The sequence below is a fragment of the Diabrotica undecimpunctata genome, chromosome 8, assembly GCF_040954645.1.
Source record: "Diabrotica undecimpunctata isolate CICGRU chromosome 8, icDiaUnde3, whole genome shotgun sequence".
NCBI classification, from domain to species: Eukaryota; Metazoa; Arthropoda; class Insecta; order Coleoptera; family Chrysomelidae; genus Diabrotica; species Diabrotica undecimpunctata.
In genome coordinates, this window is record NC_092810.1 from 37,790,698 (window position 1) to 37,815,948 (window position 25,251).

The 25,251-nt window shown below is 34.4% G+C and overlaps 1 protein-coding gene across 2 annotated transcripts in view; it reads left to right on the top strand.

Annotated features, from left to right (window-relative positions):
• The window catches only part of LOC140448372 (alpha-tocopherol transfer protein-like), a 44,152-nt gene extending 32,076 nt beyond the window's left edge, over positions 1-12,076 (top strand). For both annotated transcript variants that reach the window (XM_072541461.1, XM_072541460.1), the window contains exons 4-5: positions 219-395; positions 11,859-12,076. In XM_072541461.1, coding sequence (XP_072397562.1) covers positions 219-395; positions 11,859-12,041 — 360 coding nt within the window. In that variant the 3' untranslated portion in view covers positions 12,042-12,076. The remainder of the gene's footprint in view (positions 1-218; positions 396-11,858) is intronic.
• Positions 12,077-25,251: the final 13,175 nt, after the last annotated feature.

The window sequence follows — 25,251 nt, forward strand, 5'->3', positions numbered from 1 at the left end:
GAACACTATGCTTTCTGATTTTAAAACCAATAATTAGAAACATTTATCACGGGGCCACCATTCGAGTTTTTGTAGAAAACTTTAAAAAATTAAAAAGTCAAACTGGTATTTTGCCTTTTTTTGTAAACAACCAAGTCATCTGCATTATAAACCTGCTTTTAGTGGTTACGTCAGGTATTGGATTATGCAATTATCCTTTTTTTGTTTGTTTGTTTTAGTTGGGGTTTTTTCACGTGTTCAAATTAAATCCAATCTCGTTAAAGAAATATTTCACATATCTTGGAGAAGGAGTACCAACTCAGTTCAAAGGAATGCATTTCATGAACGGAAATTATTTCTTGGATCAAATGATGAATATTCTTAAGGCGTTTATTAATCCAGACGTTATAAACAGGGTAAGTATAGGTCATAAGAAGGTAAAAGATGTTTGACTTTGATATATAGAACATATTAAATGAAACGATAGCACAGCTCTTTTAATGTTCCAATTCTTCTTCTTCAAGTGTCCTGTCCGTTGCGAACGTTGGCTATTAACATGGCAATTCTGATCTTGTTTGCGGCGCTTCTGAATAGTTCGACCGATGTGAGCTCGAACCACTTCCTCAGATTTTGGAGCCACGAGTGTCTTCTCCTGCCTGGCCCTCGCTTACTGTCTATTTTTCCCTGGACAATCAATTGCAGTGGACGGTACTTATCGTGTCTCAATATGTGGCCTAGATATTTAAGCTTTCTTTGTTTAATTGTATTCACGATTTCTTTCTCCTTTCCGATTCTTTGGATTACCTTTATGTTGGTGACATGTTCGGTCCAGGATATACGAAGAATGCGCCGGTACACCTACATTTCGAATGCTTCTAGTTTTCTCGTGAGCGTCTCCGTCAGCGTCCAGGCCTCCACACCATACAGTAAGATCGGAAAAATGTAGCATTTAACTAGACGTAGTTTTAGGAGAAGAGACAAATCCCTGCTTATGAGGAGCTTTTCATATTGCTAAATGCTGCTTTAGCTCGTTCTATTCTCGCCTTAATTTCTGTGGCCTGTTCCCATTTTGCATTTACGTTGGTGCCAAGGTACACATAAGATTCTACATGGTCAATTACTTATCCGTAACTGTCGAGCAGGCTGTCGCTTCCTGCTTATCAGCATCCACTTTGTCTTCTTGAAGTTGAGGCTCAGGCCGTATTCCTCACTAACTGAATAAACTCTTTCCATTACCTGCTGTAATTCGTCTATGGTACTGGCAAGGATCACCGTGTCGTCGGCATATCTTATATTGTTCGTTAACTCGCCGTTTATTTTTATGCCCTAATTTGAATTTTCCATACAATAAATGTTGACTGCATCCAGTTCTCCGGGATTTTACCGCTATTATATATGTTGTTAAAAAGTTCAACTAGATTATCAAGGAACTGTTTGTCTGATTTACATAGGATCTTTAATATTTCGCAGGGTACATTGTCCGGACCTGCTGACTTATTATTTTTTAGTGTTGCAATGGCATCTTCTATCTCCGATTTAAGGATTGAAGGTCCTGTTTCTCCTTCCCCATATAGGTGATCATCAGTTCTGTCAGATGCAAATAATTTTTCTATGTATGATTTCCATGTTTCTAAGATCGTTGATGGCTCCGAGATAAAATTTCCATCGCCATCTTTTATGCTGTTGGGTGACTTATTGAATTTCCTCTTGTTTGCCATTGATTTTATTTTTTTGTGCATATTGTAACTGTCGTATTTTCGTTCGTATTGTTCTATTTCCCTGCATTCGTTGGAAAACGATTTTTCTTTGGCTTCTCGAATTTTCGTTCTTATGATTTTGTGGATCTGCTGGTATTTTTCTGCATTTTTATTCTTGAATTTACGTCTTTCATCCATCATATCCATTATCTCATCAGACATCCATTCTTTCTTCTTCCGTCTGTCACGTTTTAATAGAGTCGCGCATGTTGTTTGGATTGCTTCCCTCGATTTATCCCATCTCTCTTTTATGTCCGACGTGTTCTCGTACTTTTATTTCGGTTTCTGGGTTAGTGCGTTTCTTAATATCAATTGTGTTTAAATTAGATCTTTTCTCGAGCCGTTTTACTCTCATGACCATTCTGCATACCAACAGATTGTTGTCCGTAGGACCTGGGTACGTTTTTGATGATTTTATCATGTTTTTATATCTTGTTGGTACTGCTATATAATCTATCTGATTCCTTATGATGTTGTCAGGTGAGTCAGCGGGGGATTTTCATGTGTAAAGTCGACGTTTGGGGAGCTTGAAGAGTGTATTACTTAACAGCAGGTTATATTCCTGGCAGAAGCATATAAGTCTATCACCTCTATCGTTTCTCTCTCCTAGGCCGAAGTTACCCACGATCTCATTCACCTTGCCTCTGCCAATCTTTGCGTTAAAATCTCCCATCACTATTGTTACTTCATGTTTTTTTGTCATTTTCATCAGGCTTCCCAGTTGTTCATAGAATTCTTCGCTGGTTGCCTTATCTTTATCTGCCGTTGGCGCGTATACCTGTAATATGTTAATATCCACCGGTGTTGCTTGAATTTGTAAAAGCATTATTCTATCTGAATGGGGAGTGAAAGATTTTACTGCCGAATTAATACGTGGGGCAACTATTATTGCGGTGCCTTTTCTGTGATGTGTTGTGTCGTTTCCAGCATAGTAAACTTTATATCCAAGTAAATCGTATTGTCCAGAGTTTTGCCAGTGTGTTTCACTAATTCCCAATATATCAATTTTTAATCTTTTCATCTCTTTTACAATGTTCCAATGCGATAGAAAAAAACAAGGATTTTCGTATATCGGCACTAAATAGTTTGACAGAAGAAATGTTGGACTTAACTTCATTATCAGTTAAAGTATTTATTTTATGATCCAAAGCTTAGCCTTTGTACAAATTTGATTAACAATATATAAATACAAAATACAGTTAAGTTTAGCAATAGCGAAAAAATTTAACTATAACAGTAAGACCTTTTTCACAACAACCTGTTATTAAGGCATATTTTGATCCAAATAAACTAACCCTAGTCGATGTTCTACCATCGTATATATGGATAGAATAATGGGCTTCTTATTGCGTTTATATATGTATGTTTCCAAGTATCATACAATATTAACTCGTTGACTGCCGATTAAATCGTCATGACTCAACTCAAGAGTTTCTACTTACAGGCCGATGACTCAACTCAACTCTTGGGTCAAGTGCACCGTAAAATGACGTGACATAATTGATTCAGTATAGCTTAGGCCTTCAAGAAGTGTTATGTATTTTATTTCGGCCTATTGCTAGATATTTGTAAAAGATATTTACAGTTCTGGTCTTCAAATAGTTTGTGCATTCAATATGGACGGTGAAATTACAGGACCATCTAGACCTAAAAGTGCACGAATCGGAAGAACTATAAAAAACCTATAAATCTATGTAATTTATCTGAACAACAGTTCAAGAATTGCTAAATTCATGTGATAGTGATATCGAACTATTTTCAGAAAGTGGGAGTGACTATGAGTCCCGTAGATGAAACTAATTTAAAAAATCTTAATGATTCACATGCTCGTTCAAATGCAAATATACGTAACATAAATAATGTGCTGTTGTGGAGTGATTTACCAAATTTTAATAATTTTCAATTTTCTGGTAATCCTGGGCTAAAAACAAGTTTACTTATAGGTAACCCGTATGACTTTTTCCAATTATTCTTTACTGATGACTTTTTTGAACATATAGTGGTGGCAACCAATACGTACGCTGAAAATTTGTTTTTGAGCTAAAAAACAAAAGAGAACTCCAGAATAACTACCTGGAAACCGTTAACTGTTTCATCACTAAAAGTATTTTTGGTTTTATGGTTACACATGGGCAATATTCAATTTAATCGTATTCCAGATTATTGGAAAATAGATAACTTATACAGTCTTCCATGTTTTAAACAATCTATGAGTAGAAATCATTTTCTTACAATCTTAAGATGTTTACATTTTTCGCCAACACCACAAGTAAGCCAGCCAGGTTTTAACGATCGCCTGAATAAGATTAGATGGCTACAGGATTTTGTTTAACGAACGAATTGACCAAATTTATTATCCAAATAAACAGCTTTCCTTAGACAAGTCAATGGTTCTTTGGAGAAGGCGCTTAGCATTTAGACAGTATATCAAGAACACGCAACATAAATTTGGAATAAAACTGTATCTATTAACTGAACCAGATGGACTTACATTAAAATTAAGAATATACAGTTGAGCCGAGAAAGATATGCAGGCAAACATGGGGCATGTCGCTCATGTAGTATTTTCATTGATGGGAAATTATTTTGATCAAGGGCATTCAATTGTTTATGGACAATTATCACAACAGCCTTGTTCTCAGTAAATAACTTTTGATAAAAAAAAACTTACAGGAACAGGAACGTTAAGATTAAATAGAAATGGAAACCCGTCAGAAGTTATAAACACAAAAATTACCAAAGGGGGAGTTATAACTAAATATGCTGATGGAGTCGCAATAGGAAAGTGGCTTGATAAGAGAGAAATATATTTTATTTCCACAGAATTTAGCGGTGAAATGATTAGTCTACAGAAAAAGAGAAGACAGATGATCAAAAAGTTCGATGCTATTGCGCAGTATAACAAATACATATCAGAGATTGATCGTAAAGATCAGATGTCATATTATACAGAAAACGATTAGATCGTACAAAAAACTTGGCATTCATATGTCAACGTTGTTACTAAATAGTTTCCATTTATTCAACAAACACTGTATTAACAAAAATCTATCATATTACGATTTTCGGTATCAAATTATAAAGATTTTACTATCAGAAGTTGAGGCTTTGTGTCCTGATAAGCCTGGGTTTTGCCTTGGAGACTGCTTCAGACTATTTTATACTATTAATTCAAACATTTTTCATGGTTTTTTAAATTTGTTGTTGTTTATTATGCAATATAAGTTTATATAAATGATGTATGTTGTTTATGTCTAAATTTAGATTGTAATATTGGTTTAGTTAGATGACTCAACTGTTGAGTCATCGGCCTTATGTGTGAATACATTCTCAAATGACTTAAATGATTAGTCAAGGTTGAAAATACTGTTTGACATATATATATATATATATATATATATATATATATATATATATATATATATATATATATATATATATATGACATTGACATTTTTATCGGAACCGTTTTTCGTAAACTGTACCTAGTTGATTGTTTACCAGTAGTTTCAAATAAGCGAGTACACAAACAAACATATTGGCTATTATATTGAAAGAAACTAACGAAGGATATATTTATTATAACTTAAAAAATAAATTAAACAATACAAATAGTACTTAAATTTACATTACACAATATTAAATTGCGAATCGTCTAAATTGACATTTGAAAACATAAGTTTTTCCACTTTTCTTGTTAACCGTGTTATTTTTTTATTTAAAATTAAACCAGGTTTTGAACGTGTGTTCAAAAGGAACAGATTTTGTTAGAATACTACAATATTTTATAAATATAGTGGTTAAGTTAGGATATACACCACTGTAATGGACAGTTCCAATCTCCGTTCGAAATTTTTTGTGGGTAATATCATCAGACAAATACATGCCGACTTCTTTTATATCTCTCGATACAGGTTAATGTTTAGATGAGTCATGTCCAATTAATTCATCAAAAATACACCATGGACTTAAGTCATCTTTATCAGTTTTTTTCTTGTACTGGTTGATTTTCACTAGTACAATCTTCTTTTTCTTTTTTTATAGAAGTAACCAGCTTCTTAACTCTTTCTTTTGTCTTTTATAACTAGGTATTCTGATTAATGAATGAGTTTCGATGTACGATTGATCTGCATTTTCGATTTCAAATCTTTATTGATAATTCGTCAAAGGATTTATTTATTGTAAATATTCAATTAAGAATTATTTTTCTTAGTCAAAATTATTGACCTAGTATAAGAATAATAATTTTATTTTCAAAAAATGCACATTTGTAGAAGATGCAGCTTTTATGGTCCACTTTCTGAATATTGCAATAATTGAAACTTCTGACGCATTTCTGTCCGTTTCGACTACTTCTACTACAAGTACTGACATACTGCCACCGCCGCCCAAGCGTCAAAAAGGTCATAGATACTTCCATTAGTAAAAATATTAGTTTAGAACAAAAAAAAAAACAAATAGATATGGATTTACTAAACCTATGTAAAGACTCGTTTCATCCGTTTTCCATAGTTGAAGAACGAGCTTTTAAAAAGTTTGCAGGGTGGATTCCTGGATATAAACCGCCAACAAGAAAAGCTTGTTCATTACGTCAGGTTCATTACTTCAGGAATGTTATATCAAAACTGAGCAAATTATCACAAGTTGTTAATAAAGTAGAAAATATCTGTATTACTACTGACCTCTGGACATATGGAGTAACTGAGAGTTACATCGCATTAACAGGACAATATGTAACCGAAAATTTAGAATTTAAAACGGTTTTATTAGGCTGCTGCCATTTTTCTGGAAACCATAATTCAGAAAACATCGCTTTTGAAATTAGTGAAATTATTAATCAGTTGGGTCTAAAACGAAAAGTAAATTTTGTACTAACTGATAATGCCTCAAATATGATCAAAGCTATTAAAGATGTTTTGGAATGAAAACATTTAAATTGTTTTGCTCATACGTTAAATTTATTGGTGGAGGACGCACTCAAATGCTGTCGTGTACAAATAGATAAAATAAAAAGTGTTTTTTTTCGACAATTCGGCAAAAAACACATTTTAAAAAAAAGTACCTTATCTTTAGAAAGGCTTTTTAAAGTATCAATTACAACATCACAAAGATCACAAACGGCCAATCCAAGACGTGGAAACTAGGTAGAACTTCAACTATTACATGTTAAAAAGAATGACCGAGTTAGAGGAGGCAATCCGTTCCACATTTGTATTAGTTATTACAGACTTAGACTTGGACCAAATCTAAATAATGAAGACTGGATTATTTGTTCTCAACTTTCCCAAATTTTACGGCCTTTTAAAGAAATAACAAGTACAATGAGTGGCCAAAAATACTTGAAGGGTAGTTCAGTGATAGTTATGGTACGCTGCCTGCAAGAATCTTGCAATAAAATTTTAGCAAACGGCAACCTTACATCCATAGTAACCGACGTAGTACAATTACTAATATGGTTTAGCAAAAAGATTTAGAGGGATATAACAAAGTGGCACATTGTCATTATGTACATTTATGGATTCACGATTTAAAGTGCAGGGATTTTCTGATAAAAATGCAGGTAAAAAAACAAAAGAAAGAGTTAAGAAGCTGGTTATTTCTATAAAAAAAGAAAAAGAAGATTGTACTATTGAAAATCAACCAGTACAAGAAAAGGAAACCGATAAAGATGACTTAAGTCCATGGTGTATTTTTGATCAATTAATTGGACATGACTCATCTAAACGTACACCTGTATCGAGAGTCCATTACAATGGTGGAAAAACCATCGCCATGTATATCCTAACTTAACCACTAAAACTACCACTAAAGTATTTAAAATGTGAACACATGTTCAAAATCTGATTTAATTTTAAATAAAAGAACACGGTTAACAAGAAGTAAAGTAGAAAAACTTATGTTTTTAGATGTCAATTTAGACGATTCGCGATTTAATAATAACGTGTAATGTAAATGTAAGTACGATTTACTATTTGTATTGTTTAGTTTATTTTTCAAGTTATAATAAATACATCCTTCATTAGTTTCTTTCACTTCAATAAATATATACATAAACGATAATAGCCATTATGTTTGTTTATGTAGGTACTCTCTTACTTGAAACTACTGTTAATCAATCATAGTTATTGCTTACGAAAATCAGTTTAGTTGTGTTAAGAGCGTAGGCGCAAAATTTCGGGCCAATGCTTTTTAAATGCATTCATTTTTTTCGAATCCTGAGAAAACTAACAAATATTTTTGAAAAATTTAAACGCAGAATGAAAGATTAAATTATTACCCAGGGCCGAAAGTCCCTTAGAATAAACAAAAAAAAATTTTGAATGAGATATTTGAAATTCAAAATCACACTAAATTTTCTCTTTTTTTATCCTCGTAACTTATTAAAATAAACATTATAGAAGTTTTCAGAGACTTTCGGCCCTCGGTAAAAATGTATTCTTTCATTCTGGGTTTAAATTTTTCAAAAATTTATTGAGATTCGAAAAAAAACAGAATGCATTTAAAAAGCATTGGCCCGAAATTTTGCGCCTACGCTCTTAACGATAAAAACGTCAACGACCCACCTCTACTCTTTCGTTACCTGTTTCCCTACTTTGATTCGGTGCTTTGACCACGTGACATGAGACGTTGCCAAATCATTTTGTATGAAGTTTTTTTATTGTGGCGTTATATGCAGTTTATTATTTTTATTGGAAATAAGGCACAATGCGACTTTAAAATAAGCTTATTTTGACGTTTAGATTTTTAATTCTGAAACGTACTTAAAATACGAAACATCAATAAATTTTATTTATATAAAACGATTTCCGAAGTGGAAATCAAAATGTTATATTACACTTATTGTAAAGTAAAATTGTGGCATATTCCCAATAAAAAACAGTAATTATCATCATCATCCAGTCCCATTTTCACATCCATTGTTGGATATAGGCCTCCTCCAAACGTTTCCAATTCTCTCTATCTCTAGCTGCTGCAATCCAGTTTGTTTCTATTCTCCTTATGTCGTCGGTCCATCGGGTGGGTGGTCTGCCTCGACTTCGCTTGTCGGCTCTTGGTCTCCACTCCAATAATCTCTTCGTCCATCTTCCGTATTCCATTCTAGCAACATGTCCAGCCCACCTCCACTTTTGTTTATTGATTCGCAGTATAATATCGTCTACGCCAGTTCGTCGGCGTATCTCCTCATTTCTCAGGCGATCTTTCAAGGTCAGGCCCAGCATTGATCTCTCCATTCGCCTTTGTTTTTCCCCTTAGTTCTTCGGCAGTAGCTTTCGTTAAAGTTAGGGTCTCTGCTCCGTAGGTCAAGACTGGTAAGATGGATTGGTTAAATGCCTTCCTTTTCAGGTAAATTGGGGTATTTGTTTTAAAAATGTCTCTCATCCTTCCATATGCCGCCCATCCCAACGTGATTCGTCTATTTAGCTCGCAGGTTTGGTTGTCTCTGGTGATTCTAATTTCATGATCCAAGTATGTGTATTTATCGATTAATTCTACCTTGTTGTTATTGATCTGTATCTCTTCGCTGGGAACCATATTGGTCATCATTTTGGTTTTCTCGAAATTTATCTCCAGCCCAGTTTCTTGTAGTATGTCATTCAGTTATTGGAGCATGTCTTTGATCTCTCCCAGATTATCTGACAGAAGCACGATATCGTCCGCAAAACGTAGATGGTTTAATCTTTCTCCATCGATGGATATTCCTTTCTGTTGCCATGTTAGTCTTTTAAATGCATACTCAAGAACGGTAATGAACAGCTTTGGTGACATGGTATCACCTTGCCTGACTTCCCTTTTTATCTTTATTTTATTAGTTGCTGAATGTAGACTTATGGTTGTTGTGGCATTTTCATATATATTTTTAACTATATTACAATATCTGTGGTCGACCGTGCAATTTTGTAGTGCTCTTAAGATGGACGGTAGTTCCACTGTATCAAACGCCTTTAAAGTCTACAAATATCAATTCCAAGGGACGGTTATATTCGTTAGTTTTTTCTATCAGGGTTTTTAGGCAGTGCAGGTGATCGTTTGTGCCGTAATTAGGACGGAAACCTGCTTGTTCCCGAGGTTGGTAAAAATCCAGCTTTGTCTCTAATCTGTTCGTTATTATTCGGGTGTATAATTTATAAAGATCGTTAAGGAGACTGATTGGTCTGTATCTTTCCAGGTCTGCTATATCTCCCTTCTTGTGTAAGAGTACAGTTATTGAATTATTCCACTTTGTTGGGATATTTTAATTCCATAGGCATAGATTAAAGAAGTTTTGAATTTTGGCTATCAGTACTGAGCCTCCTATCTTTATCGCTTCCGTGACGACACCGTCCTCCCCCTGAGCTTTGTTATTCTTCATCTTTTTTAGAGCCTTGTAAATTTCGTTCAAGGAGATTTCTGGGATATCTTCGAAACCCTGATTTTGAACCTTCCTCTGCTGATATTCAACTATATCTAGAGTCGATTGGTAAAAACAGTAAGCTGTCATTTAAATCCATTTCGCCCAAATTTGATTATCTTAGAACATTGTTCAAATGTTAAAAAGACAACAGGTCAAATAAAACCAATAAGTTTGGCAACGTTGAACTTCACCTTTTTCAATATTTCCACTCATGCAAGTTTGGCGATTTAAAGGGCGGACCTAATATACCCCTCCCTTTTTAAACAGGTATTTCTCACTCCATCTCACGTAATGAGTGATATACCAAGCCCATTTTAAACATATCCAACTTTTGACAATTAGCTTTTGTGACACTTTTCAAAATTATTTTAAAATGTCCAACACTCCATCCAGTGTGCCTTCAGATTTAGGTTCACATAGTCTTATAGTAAAGCCTATTAAAATAGAAGAGAAACAGTTAACGAAATTTAAAAGCACCCAATCGGAAAACAAATTAAAAACCACCAAAAGTATCAAAAATAAAATCGTCAGCAAAGTCAGATCTTGGAGTAACAGGGATAAATATATAAATGGAACGACAGGAATGGATGCAGCAATAAGAAAGCAGGAATATGGTGAAGATGATAGTGAACCCGTGGTAAATATAGCAGATTCAAATCTGTCACGTGCTAGGGGAAGTTTGGAGAATCTGTTGTGCGATAAAACAGTAAACGAAGGTGGAAAATATCGTTCTTTATCAGCGGCATCCACCTCTACTTCAAGAAACTCCCCGCTATCGCCGAAATCATCTCCAGGTACTTCGAAATCTAGCAAACACCTAGTATGGGATTCTTTCGGTAAAAGAGGGCAAAAACTTCGTAAAGATTTGGGAAGAACAAAAATCTCACGTAATGTCCATACCGACCATAAACTTTTATCTATACTGTATAGGTTGAGTTTACCGAAAGTACAAGCTGAATATAGCCGCAAATATCAAAAATATTTTGGTTTGACAGTGTTGGCATGTTTTTATAACGCATATGTTGTATGTTTCAAATATAAAGAGATAAAGCTTTTAAAAAGTACATTTTGATTATACTGTTTTATGAATTCTGCAATTTTTAATTTATATGAAGCAATAACGAGTAAATATTTGTCTCTTTCGAGATTAATTGCAAGCATCTGTTGTAATCTGGCAACTGCTGATTTGACGATTGCCAAATCTATCCCTTAATCTATCAAAGGGTAATTGCTAAAAAAATTTCTAATAATTAACTGCAATTAATCTCCAAAGAAACAAGTAGTTACTCATTGTTGTTTTATATAAATCAAAAATTGCAGAATTCATAACATAATATAAACAAAATGTACTTTTCTAAACCTTTATCTTTTTATATTTGAAGCATACAGCATCTACATTATAAAAACATGCCAACACCGCTGTACCGAAATTTTTTGTTCCATGTTTGACATTTGCGGCTATAATCAGTTTGTACTTTCGGTAAACTCAACCTTAATTCGCGATTGAAAACAAAGTATCTGACCTCTGGCGGAATAAATTTAATTTTTATTGGTTTTTATGTCCCTATTAGTAATACACTAGTACCGGTTTTTTCGATACTCTTAACATTCTTATCGGCATTGAACATGTTTATGTGGGAATCTGAATTTTGGTTTCGAATAAGTAGTAGAAATCTTCGGATTTTTACTTTTTCCTTTAAATCATAATACGTTAGTTCTTAACATTTTAGCTGCACATACATTCAGCAGGGTGGAATCCAGAGGAACTGTTTCCAAAGAAATGTTTACCCAAAGAGCTTGCAGGGGATCTAGAATCAGAAGACGTACTTAGCGAAACGACGTTACAGCTGTTCAAAGATCGGGAAGATTTTTGGAAGGCAGAGGAGGAATTAAGGAAAAGTGCACTTAAATAGAAACAATTATTTTTTTAATAAATATTTATAGTTTTTATAGTGTTTTAATTTGTTCGCAAAGATCTCCTAATTTAACATTTTTTTTATTTTTAAATGCATATTTAAAATTTACTCATAAACAGTACATTGAGTAATTAGTAAGTATGATGACAATATTAACTTGATTTGGGTACCGTCCAGGGATAGTTCTCCATTTTCACCTATGTAATCAGGTCTTCTGGCCAAGTCTTCTTCAGTCTTCGTTCCTCCATTGGTGGCTGATATAATTCCCTGATAATTTGGATGTGATGAGTTGAATTAAGAATTTTAGCCTTGCTGGCGTGAAGTGATATGACTTCTTTTACGGTTGGTGATCCTAGGTCATTGCTCACATACCAAGGGGCGTTAGCTATTGTTGTTGGGGTTGTATTTAAAGCATATAACATATTCATTGACTTGAAGGCTTGACTTGACTTACTTCATAACGAATACAAGTTTCCAGTTTTCCTAGCATTTGTAGACTACGAAAAAGCTTTCGATACCATAGAACACACGGCCGTAATAAACGCAATGCAAAATTGTAGAATAGACAGCAGATATATTAACTTAATAAAAGAAACTATGAACCAAGCTCAGGGCCGCCGCTAAGGTATTGGCCGCCCGTGTGCAACTTAATATTTGCCGCCCCCCTTCCAACACTTTAGACATACATACTATTATTTAAAGAAATGTGCAGAAGATGAATATAACAAAAATAATTTGTAAATAGATAAATACTTACTTGAACATTTAGACTAATCTCCATGATCCAACGTCCATATATTATCCTAATGTATATCCTAATATCCCATCCTAATATCCTAATTTAAACGTCCATTTTCCTAATTTAATAACCATGATCCAACGTCTAGAATATGTATATCCTAATATCCTAATTTAAACATCCATTTAATTAAAATAAACCGTGAATAGAAACATAATCACATAAAAAAACTAAAAACGCACTTTTCGGGCTTTCGCCTCGGAAAACTTTTTGACAAAATCTTTAATGTCGAATGTCGCACAGACTTCATATTCTATAGATAAAATTGGAGAAAGCACAAACACATCACACTACAACAGCAGAGTCAACTGTTAATCCTTTTTTTAATGTTATAGCTAGTAAGCTAGTTTAAACAGTTTTTGAGAATATTTTATATGAGCTGCACCGGATTCATGTCTTTATAAAATAATAGCTAAATGTTGCCAGTCACTTACCCCATTAATTCCACTAAGTAATTGTCGGCTGCTTTCATCACAACAAAACAGTTTACAAGGTGCACAAAAAACACTATTTAGTGATAATGAGTAAAGTAACCACGGGCGATGAATTTGGTCTTGATTAGGTAATGTGCGATAATAATAAATTTCTGAAAATTTCCTATTATTTGTATCTCTGGGGAAGTTGATTTTTGTAATTTGCTGAGGAAAATTTTCAACAACAAATTGACCTTCACTTGGATTCATATTTACAGGCCATTTTTCGGGATCAGCTGAAACCAAGTATATGCTGGAGCTTCCTACACTGCAATCCAGATTAACTGGAACATTAATTTTTCTGTCTTGGTTGGTGATTTCAGGTTTAGGCGTTTCAGTATCAGCACTCGCACTATCGCTATTATTGTGATCAAATCCTCCGTCTCTATTCGCAGGAATATTCAATTGTTTGGTACTTTTTTCTATGGTTTGGACTTCGCTTGAAGTTGAAGGTCCTAAATTTATATCCGAGTCTTCTATATTTTCATGTATGTTTTTCATCAAAAATAATTCCAGTGCACCGCTACGTTTTTTTTTTTCTCCTCAGTTTTTGCCTCTTTTATTTTTTTATACTGAAAGCCTGAAAGTAGTTTTCTTTTTCTTTCGGACATTTTGAAATTATCACTTAAGAACGAAGCCGGGCGAATTTAACAAAATAATTCCAAAAACACTGCAAATAAGTTGTCCAAATAATAATTCTTAATATGTAGCCGTAACGCGTATACGAATAAAATTGCTCTGATCTCAACGTTACTTCGAAATATAATACCTACTGAGCAAAAGAAACGGGTACACTACTATATTTTACAAACAAAATCATTTATCAAAAGCGTATCTAAATTCATCGAATTCTCAACTAAGACTGAACATAAGACATAATAACCCATCTATAAACATAACCATAGGAACAATATTATAACCGAAACTTTACAACCACTTGCCTAAATTCTTGTAAAGTATCTACGTGTGAAATCTCAAATAACTGAAGCTAAAAAGTATTCGCGAAACTGCTAAGTATGACTGTACCTGCAAAAGGGCGGCAGTTCATACAATAAATAATATTTTCTGGCATTTTTTTTAGATTAGGATGAAAAAAAGAAGTATACATGATAAACAAAACGCATTTAAGTATTATCACGTACTGAATAATTATTATTGATTGGAATATTAGATTTCACAGAATTATCTGAATCATTACTATTTAATTATTTGAATTTATTTTTCTTTTAAAAAAGTGTTATCATTAGTGGACTGCTTTTGGCCGCCCCTATTGTTGGCCGCCCGTGTGCGATGCACACTTGAAACACATGGTAGCGGCGGCCCTGACCAAGCTACAGCTACATGCTACCTAAATGAAAATGAACACACGAACCCTGTACCATTAAACAGGGGAGTCAAACAGGGAGATACTTTATCACCCAAACTGTACATCTTAGTTTTAGAGGACGTTTTTAAAAACCTAAATTGGAAATATAAGGGAATAAACATCAATGGCCGCTACCTCAGTAATCTACGATTTGCAGATGACATAATCCTGATAGCTACTGACCTACAAGAAATGCAAACCATGCTTTTAGAACTACATACCGAATCTTCTAAAATAGGACTAAAAATGAATTTAAACAAAACAAAAGTCATGCACTCCGAAGACACCGTGACAATAATAAACGATAAAGTTATAGAAAAAGTTGAAGAATATATATAGGGGAGAGTAACCTAAAACGGGACGGTAACCTAAGATGAGACACGTAATTTGCCCGTCTATTCTGTGAGGCTACTGACATCTACCGTCCCGTGCGGAAACCTTCCTTCAGTATGAACAAGTTTTACGAATATCGGCCATCATCGATCTCGCAGTGTCCTGTGAGAAGCCGTTGCTTGTTATCGTGCCATTCGTTAAAATATTCTGGTTTATTCGAGGCGTGTTTTTACTCGGAAAATGTAAGTGCGTTTTATTTCTTTATTTGGCATAACATTAGGTACTTTATACTGTACATATTGCTATGGTTGCATGATTTTATTTTCGACTGCTGATAAGTAGGGTTATGAAATTTTTTTGTATATTCATTATTCCTAAGATGGGACAGAAAGAAGTTTCCTAAGTCGAGACGTCCCATCTTAGGTAACTTATTCTATTTTCTTCTCTTATATTTGGTATGCATTACAATAAAAATAAAACATATTTTTATAAAGTGTTATCGGTTAGTAGGGTTATTTAAAGAGTTACTATGTGAATAGTAAACAGCATTTTTTCTTGTTTCTAGATGCCCAACTTAGAAAAATACAAATATGTTAGAAAAACCAATCGCGGCAAGTGGTCTCAAACAGATATGTCGCAGGCGATTGTCAAGGTCCATAAAGGAGAGCTTTCCATCAGAGACGCGGCAGAACGTTACAATGTGCCAAAAAGTACCCTCGCAAGAAGAACGGGAAATAAAAATAAAACGGTACAGAACAGCGAAAAACATCTGGGCAGATTTCGTAGCGTTTTCAATGAACAGCAAGAACAGGAAATTATAGCATACGTTTTGGAAATGGAATCAAGATTCTTTGGAGTTTCCTATAAAGAACTTCGTCGATTAGCCTTCGATTTCGCTGCAATTAACGGCATCCCCAACAACTTCAACCAAGTGACAAGAATGGCTTCCAAAAAATGGCTCTATTGTTTCCTGTCCCGTCATTCGAACATTTCTCTTAGAAAACCAGAAGCAACGTCCTACGCAAGGGCGACGGGCTTCAACAAAAATGCTGTCTCGACATTTTTCAAAAATTTAGAAGCCATCTTTGCCAAGTATGATTTGTCTCCTGATCGAATATGGAATGTGGATGAGACAGGAGTAACAACAGTACAAAAGCTGTCTAAAGTACTAGCTCAGAAAGGTAAACGACAGGTAGGAGGGCTAACAAGTGCCGAACGAGGAGTGAACACCACACTCGTCTGTGCAATGAGTGCGACGGGAAATTTTCTAGCACCAGCATTTATTTTTGCTCGTAAGAGGATAAAACCTGAGCTTATGGATAATGCTCCCAATGGAAGTGTAGCATTTGCTCAAGATAAGGGCTGGATGGACCGCGACGTTTTTTTGAAATATTTGAAATATTTTGTGGATAATGTAAGACCTACTGCCGAAAAACCAGTCCTATTAATATTAGACGGTCATGTCTCGCACACCAAAAGCTTAGACGTAATCAATTTTGCAAGAGAAAACCATCTTATCCTTTTAAGCTTGCCTCCTCATTGCACGCACAAAATGCAGCCATTAGATGTGTCATTTTTTAAACCTTTTATGACATTCTACGACGCTGGGCTAAATAGATGGATGAAAAACCACCCTGGACGTACTTTTGGCATATATCAGGTTGCTGCAGCGGTAACTGATGCTTTTTCACAGGCAGCCTCTGTTAAAACTGCTATGAATGGTTTTAGAGCAGCTGGCATATGGCCATACAACCCCGACATATTTCAGGAATACGAATTTGCCCCAAGTAAAACGACAGAATTACCTTTGGAAGAAAACGACAGAACTGAAGCCCCTCCCCCTCTAGTTATTGAAAGTAACACCAATGAAGTGTCCATTCTGGGTAAAGATCAGTCACTAAATATCCCGAATAAGAAAAAATCAAAGGAAAACGCCGGAATCTTAAATAATCCACAACCTTCAACATCAAAAATCCAGGACGAAAGTGAAAAATCTCAGAAAAAGCATATCAGCATATTGCAGATAAGTCCTGTTCCAGTAGCCCGGAGCAGAAAAAAGAAAATGAATTCTAATAGGTCCCTACCATCAACCATTCTTACTGAGTCTCCGTATAAAAATGAACTTGAAGCGAATGAAAATACAAAAAATAAAAGTGGAAAAGGCAAAAGAAAGCTAGACTCAGAACAAAAAAAAGAGCGCGAAGAAAAGGAGTTGTGTGCAGTGTGTAAATGTATTTACGCATCTAGCAAAGAGGACTGGTATCAGTGCAAAAACTGTTGCCTTTGGGCAAATGAAACTTGTGGAATTTTAGATGAACTTTATTTCACATGTATCAACTGTTGTACTTAGTGTCCCTTTTTGAGTAACCCCATGTCCCATTTTAGGATATAGGTTGCCTAAAATGGGACATTTGCAAAGTTTTTTGCATTTTAAATTAGAAAAAAAAGTTTTGTTTTTTTACATATTATCTATGAAAATGTTTCTTGTCAATGTTATAAAGTTTCTGTTTCCATATTTTGTTTTTTCATTTGCCTTAATGATTGTTTAAAATTCGTTGGAACAAAAAAAGTGTCCCATCTTATGTTACTCTCCCCTACTTAGGACAAAAAATAATACTAAATAGGGAAATTCAAACTGTAGAAATAAAAAGAAGAAGAAAGTTAGCTTGGGCAGCATTCGGTAAACTGAACTATATACTCAGAAATCAACAAATTCAATTACATCTTAGATCTAAAGTTTTTGATGCATGCATTATTCCGATTTAACTTATGCGGCACAAACATGGACAATCACAAAAAAGAATATGAATATACTTAGAGTCACTCAACACGCGATAGAAAGAGCAATGCTAGGTATATCACTTAAGGACAAGAAAACAAACACATGGATAAGACAGAAAACCAAAGTCACCGATGTGGTGCAAAAATCATTAAAGTTGAAATGGGAATACGCTGGACATGTAGCTAGGAGCGATCTAAACAAATGGCACAGATCAATTTTAACCTGGAGACCATAGCAACACAAAAGACCCAGAGGCAGACCTCCTATGAGCTGGACAGATGATCTGAAAAGGACTGCCGGGAAAAATTGGCTACAAGTAGCGTACAATAAAAAATAATGGAAAGGAAGACTTGAAGAGGCTTATGTTCAGATGTGGACGTGAATGGTTAGACGAAGAAGAAGAACATATTCATTATAAGGACATGGCAACACTGCCAAGAATATTTCGTTCTGTAAAACTTAATTGACAGCTAATTTGAGGCTATCTTCACTGGGACCAAATGTGAAAAAAGTCTTTAAGTTTTTATCACTTCTGATTCAGTGATTCTAATCAAATTTATAATAAATAGTTTGAGTTTTGATGACAAACTGCAAATAGCTTGTAAGATCGGCAACACTACAAGAAAAATTCGTCGCCTTAGCCATAGTACATAAAAATACTCTGGAGGTTATCTGCACTGGGAACAAATGTGAAAAATGTGCAATATACGTATAAATTATACAAAAAAATATGTCAACACTATTACGGTAGATTAAGTTATTTCATTTACGGTTTTTTTTATGTACTATGATAGCCTCAAATATTCAAATGAGCTGTCAATTAAGTTTCACAGAACGAAATATTTCGTTGGCAGTGTTGCCATGTTCTTATTATGTATATAACTCGATGGTTATATGCTTCAAATACAAAGCTTTTAAAACGTACATTCAACCTGGGTCCTGATTCTAATTGAGATTTCGACTCAAAACATGTCGAAATTAATATGGCGACGTCGAAATGCGACTTTGCGAACATTGTGGATTTCAGCTGAACTAACCAAACGACGTCACTAGTTTTCGACTTATCGAAATTAATTTCAACCACAAGAAAGTGGTTGAAATTTCATTTCGAGTCGAAATTAATCTGACATGACTGACTGGGAGAAGTGAACTTAGGTTCAGTTTAAGTAGGCGGTGTTTTGATCCTTGCAAGGAAAACTGAGGCAAAAAGTATCAATATGGCTGTGTTTTACGGACATTTGCTAGTTTTGGAGGAATTAGAGAGGTTAGATATCCGACGTTCATAACGGAGGATAAGAAGAATGTTACGGGATACTCAAAATTCTTTTTCACTAAGTGATGCTCAATTTAGGCAGCAATTCCGGCTTAATAAACAAGCTGCAAATTATTTAATAAGGGTTTATAGAACCATATTTGGAAGAAGGTGTTTATGCCTCTAGGATACCCAAAATGTTTAGGGTTAGTATTACTAAGCTGCAGTAAATTTAAAAATATATTAGAATATAACCACTAAGTCAAATCTTAGTGGTTATAACTTAAGGATCTCCCACATCGCCTTTTTTTTTTCTTGCCATCTTTTCTTTCAATTCAAAATATAATTGAGAATGGCCAATATTTATGATTTAACAACTCAAACAAGAAAAAAAAGACGTTCACGTAACGTAAACAAAACAAACATTCAACAAGCGTAGTGCAGCGTGCAGCCAATAAACAACAGGGCCAACCCAAATTTTCAGCAGTGTCAAAATGATAAAGTAAATATCCCCAGTTTTAACTACAATCGAAATGAATGAGAATCGCTAGCGATTGCGACTGTCATGGCGTAGTCGCTTTTAAATTTCGACATCGAAATGAAATAGAATCAGGGCCCTGTTTGTTATATTATTTGATGGATTCTTCAATTTTATAGGTAAAAGTATAGAGTACGTTTCGGTTAAGTTAGCTACAAATGAAACTTCAGTAAATCACAAATCTGCGTTTGTGGGATTGCCATGGCCATATTATTATGTATGTTTTATGCCTCAAATATGCTTTGAAACAGTACATTTTTATTATATCATTTTATTCTTCTTCTTATGGTGCCGTGCACCTATAGTGCGTTGGCGAATTATCTTAAGGTCAGACGTCTGTCTTTTACGGCATGCAAAAGTTCGCCAGTGTTAGTTACGCCTGTCCAGTTCTTTATATTTCGCAGCCACGACATTTGTTTGCGACCTACTCCTCTCTTGCCCTCAATCTTTCCTTGGATAATTAGTTGAGGGATTGCGTATTTTTCCCCTCTCAGGATGTGGCCCAGGTATCCAATCTTTCGTGCCTTGATCAAGCTGAGCAATTCTCTCTCAGTATTTGCTCTTCTTAGGACTTCCTCGTTTCTCATTCTATCTGTCCATGGTATGCGGAACAATCTTCGCAAGGTCCACATTTCGAAGGCTTCCAACTTGTTAATGGAAGATATTTTCAACGTCCATGTCTCCATGCCGTATAACAATATGGACCATACATAGCACTTAACCATTCTGTAACGGAGATTGAAGGAAAGATTGCGGTTACAAAGTAGCGGTTTAAATTTAAGAAAAGCTTGTCTTGCTTGTTCGGTACGGCATTTTATTTCTTGTTGAGGATCCCATTGGTCATTCACCATCATTCCCAAGTATTTGAATGTTTTCACTTGCTCGATTGGAGCATTATCTACGTGCAGTTGTACTCTGAAAAATGCGCCCTTTCTTATTGTCATGCATTTTGTTTTTCCAGCATTTATCTTCAGGCCATATGTTTTTCCTGTGGTGTTTATTTTATTTAGTATCAACTGCATATCATGTTCGTTATCTGTGATTATTGCGGTGTCGTCAGCGTAACGAATGTTATTTATCGGGTACCCGTTGACCTTTATACCACAATCAGTGCCTTCAAGTGCCTCTGCAAAAACATTCTCCACATAGAGGTTGAACAGCATAGGAGACAAACCCCTCGTAAAATTTCGAATTCCTCTGTGTTTGTTGATTTGTTCAGCCTCACACGTGCCTTTTGATTCCAATAGAGATTCTGGATAACTCTTATATCTTTCTCATCAATATCAGCATTGTGTAGCATTTTTATTATTTCATCGTGTTTTACGGTGTCAAAAGCTTTTTCGTAGTCGAGGAATGTGATGACTATCTTTTCGTTGGTCCATACAGTTTTGTACCAGGGTATTCAAGCAGAATGATGCTTCGCGTGTCCCGAGTCCCTTCTTGAAACCAAATTGTGTCTCGCCGCTCAGCTCTTCTAGTTTTCTGAACATTCTTGTGTGGAGTATGCGAAGAAATATTTTAAGTAAATGACTCATCAAGCTAATCAGTCTGTGGTCCTTGCACCTTGTGCATCATTTTATAGAAACAGGTATTTTTTATTTTTAAATTTATATAAAACACGAACGAATGAATATTTGGTTGTTTCAATATTAGTTGAAGTTAGTTATTTGAAAAAATAATTATAATCGCCATAATTCTATTTAATTTTATTTAGTTTTTATTTTATTTTGGTAAAGCGTTGACTTTTGTCAAACGTCATTTTTTTTATAGTAAGTGTATGTTTATATCAATGACGTATAATAAACAGGCCCGCATATCCTTGTATACCTGATATACAATCGGGTGTCCTAAAGAACTGGTTAAAGTTATATTTACTAAATCACTGGCGTGCTCGTTCATTTTATAGTGAGTTTGTTTTTCATACTTTTCATGATTTTATAATGAGTTTCTTTTTCATTGCCAACAGGAAATCTATGAAAAAAAACCAAGTTAGAAAAATTATATTTAAATGATTTTAATAACAAAAAACCAAACATTTTATTGAAATTATTTTAAGTACTTAGTATAATGCATAATAATCTTATATACTAAAACGCTAAGCCCTTTTCTTGTCCACCACTTTACTCAAAAACCATATTAGATAATTAAAATATTTTTTTTGAATATTATTAGTATTACGTATGAGATTGTCAAGATATACTTTTGGTACAAAAATTCACTTCCGGTTTTGAGATGACCGGAAGTTAAAATTTACTTTAAGTTTTAGACCCCACAATGTATATATGGATCGAAAGGTCTCGTCGAGACGAATCTAAATATGTACTTCCGGTTGCGATCCGACACCGGAAGTGACCCGAAACGCGCATAAAACGTCAAGATAGAGCAAATCTGACACCGGATTCGTGATCAGCATGCAAAATTAACTGCTAAATGATATCCATGTCGACATTTGATGAACTAAAAATTGCATTCCGGTTTTGAGGTCGACTTCCATAATCACTTTTTTTTTACTTGCATTATTATTGATGAATGTTATGTATATTCTTGCTTATATTGTTTGTCTTGATCTCTTAATTTTTCTCGCAAAATAAAAATTTCATTTAAAAAACTCGATGTCGAGTTGGTCCGCTAGTTTATTTATTAAAAAAACAAAATGCCTTCATTGACTATCAACACATAACCTAATGCTTCTAAAAGAATATACATTTAAAAAATGACTTACCTGAAAAGTGATGTTTATAATAATAATAAATAAAATGATAATTTTCAAAAAAAAAATAGTTAATTCAGATTTCATTGTTCAGGTGGCGTTAGGATTTGATATCTACACTAACATAAAGCTTTAAATTATTTTGTATTAAATTCTACCTTAAAAATATTATTCATTATATTAATATGTAATTAATAGAGTATTATTAATTAAACGTATCGTTTCAAGAACACAATATAATTGAAATGTCAAATGGTGGTAGTTCAGATTTCTTTCCTAGCTAGCGTCGTTAGTTTACTGGACAAACGGTGTGACCTGTCATCTTATCCTTTTATATACATGCTGAGACGAGCGTCACGGAACTATCGGCACGATGAGGCGTCACAAAATAGCGGTTCGTCACATAGTAGTCATTTCGGTGTCTAACCCCTTCGGCTTTTAAATTATAATGTCTAGCTGTATAATTATAGCTATATCATGCATACCTTTGGCGTAATTAGATCTCATCGTTGCACTTCCTCGTTTGAAAGATTGATTTTTATCGACCAACTTTCAATTCCAAACGAAAGTAAATATCCAAATTTAAACAATATTATAAATTACTAATTAGTTTAAGGGTTTGTTTCCTTAATGCTACAGTACAATGGCAAGTCCGCACGCAGTCTCCCAGAGGACTCGTCATCACAGGTACACCCTTAGATCTCTCACCTGCGATGTTATAGGGATCCAAGAGGGGGTTATGCCCCTAACTGCCTTACAAATATTTAAACTACAGAAAGGTTCTTTGAAAATATATTCTTAAATTAATAACATCAAATTTATATTCATGTTAATTTTTTTAGTAATATTTTACTGGTTGATTAGATTAACATTTGGCACCAACACTTTTTCCCGATTATTGTGTTTAACCCTTTCAGCTACAACGTTCCTCTATATTGACACCTCGTCACCCTAGAGTTACACTATTGTATGTCGCAATTTTTTCATTTCCGAGATATTAGTGTAACAAGGTTGTATGTTCATTAAACTTTATTTTTCTAAAGTTACAGAGATGTATCTTAACTATGGCGATGTAGACAACCAGAAATACAAGAGTGTATGGAAGTGAAACTGTGTTTTTGCAGTTGCGTAGTTGTATGTGTCACTTACACTCTTGTGTCACGCAGCATTTGTGCAAATTTGTGCAACATAAGTGTATGTGATATTATTTGTGATATTAAAAATATTTATGTTTTTGGAGCTTATAGTTTTACTAAGGTAAGTTTTCTATAAAACTCTAAGTGTTGTAGAAAGCAATTATAAATGAAATTATACCAAACCTTCTCTAACGTATCCCTATAAACATAATATAAATGCTGTGTGATATACCTACGCATGCATTTCATTGCATTTTGTATAATATTCGAGTATTCAAAAAGTGAGGTTATTTTTCTTTGTGCTAACAATTATTTATGTTATTTATGTATTTATGTTTTGCAGATTCCAGTTATTATAAAATAATGATGGATACTATCGACTATGAAAATGAAACACTGGCGGACTTGAGGTATATTTTTAATAAATCAATTATCTATTTAAATTGTAAATAAACTAATTTTCAGAGAAAACGTCTAAATGAGCACCATGTTAATGATTGCCAAGAACTATTTTCTTTTAATAGATATAATTTTCTAATAGGAAAATGATATCAAAGAATAAACCCAGTAATGATTTACGAATTTAGTTCTGATTATATCTTTTATCTTTTTAGAAATGCCCAACCACCATTTTTTGATTCGGATGAGTACGATTCTGACAAAGATAAAGAATACAAGCCTTCAAGTTCAAGTGAAGAGTCGAATGATGAGGCGCATGAAAATGTAGATCACGTTACTGCTGACACTGAAGACAACAAAATACCAAAAATCTCTAAAACATTGACAAGAAAACGGCAAAGACGACCAGCTTCCTGGAAGTGCAACATTAGAAAGGCAGCCCATGAAGCCGGAAAGGAGTACTTGTCAGTAAGGAATAAAATTGTTCCAGCCAAACGAATTAAAACCACGAAAGATTGTCTAAATAGATGTTTATATAACTGTCAAAAAGTGATATCTGAAAGTGAGAGACAAAGCCTTTTTGACCGTTATTATACTTTAAATGAATCTGGGAAGAGGTTGTTTATATTAACCACAACCAAAATATACAGTGTTGAGCGTCACAGAAAGAACAAAAGCAAAGAAAACAGTAGAAGAAAACACACATTTACGTATCATTTCCAAATCGGTAGTCAACTAATTCAGGTGTGCAAGACTTTTTACCTAACTACCCTAGCCATAAGTCAAACACCTATATACACCGCACAGGAGAAAAAAGATATATCCAATATACCCCATGTCCCGGCACAAGGTAAACATACAAAATTCAGGGTCCCTGAAGAAGACGTTAATTTTGTAAAGATGCATATCGAGTCGTTCCCACATGTAGAATCACATTACTGTAGAGCAAACTCACAACGTCAGTATTTAGACTCCTCACTTACTATTAAAAAATGTATGAACTCTACACTGAAGTCTGTATATCTTCCAGTAAGCAACCAGTTAAGGAATCATTTTATCGCAGTACATTTTCTAACCAATATAACTTACACTTTCACGTCCCTAAAAAAGATCGGTGTGATCTGTGTGAGGAGGTGAAGGTTCAGACGCAAAATAATACTTTAACGGAGGAGAAGAAATCGGCGTTTGAGAGACACATTCAAAATAAAATTGCGTGCCGTGAGAATAAAAACAAGGATAGAGAGACTCAGACTACATTTCTAGTTTTTGATCTGCAAAATGTGTTAAGTTGTCCACATGCTGAAGTCAGCAATTTCTACTATAAAAGCAAACTCAACGTTTACAACCTGACAGCAATACTATCAAGCAGGTATATTGTTCTTTGTGGCACGAGGGTTTAATGGGAAGAACTGGTAACGA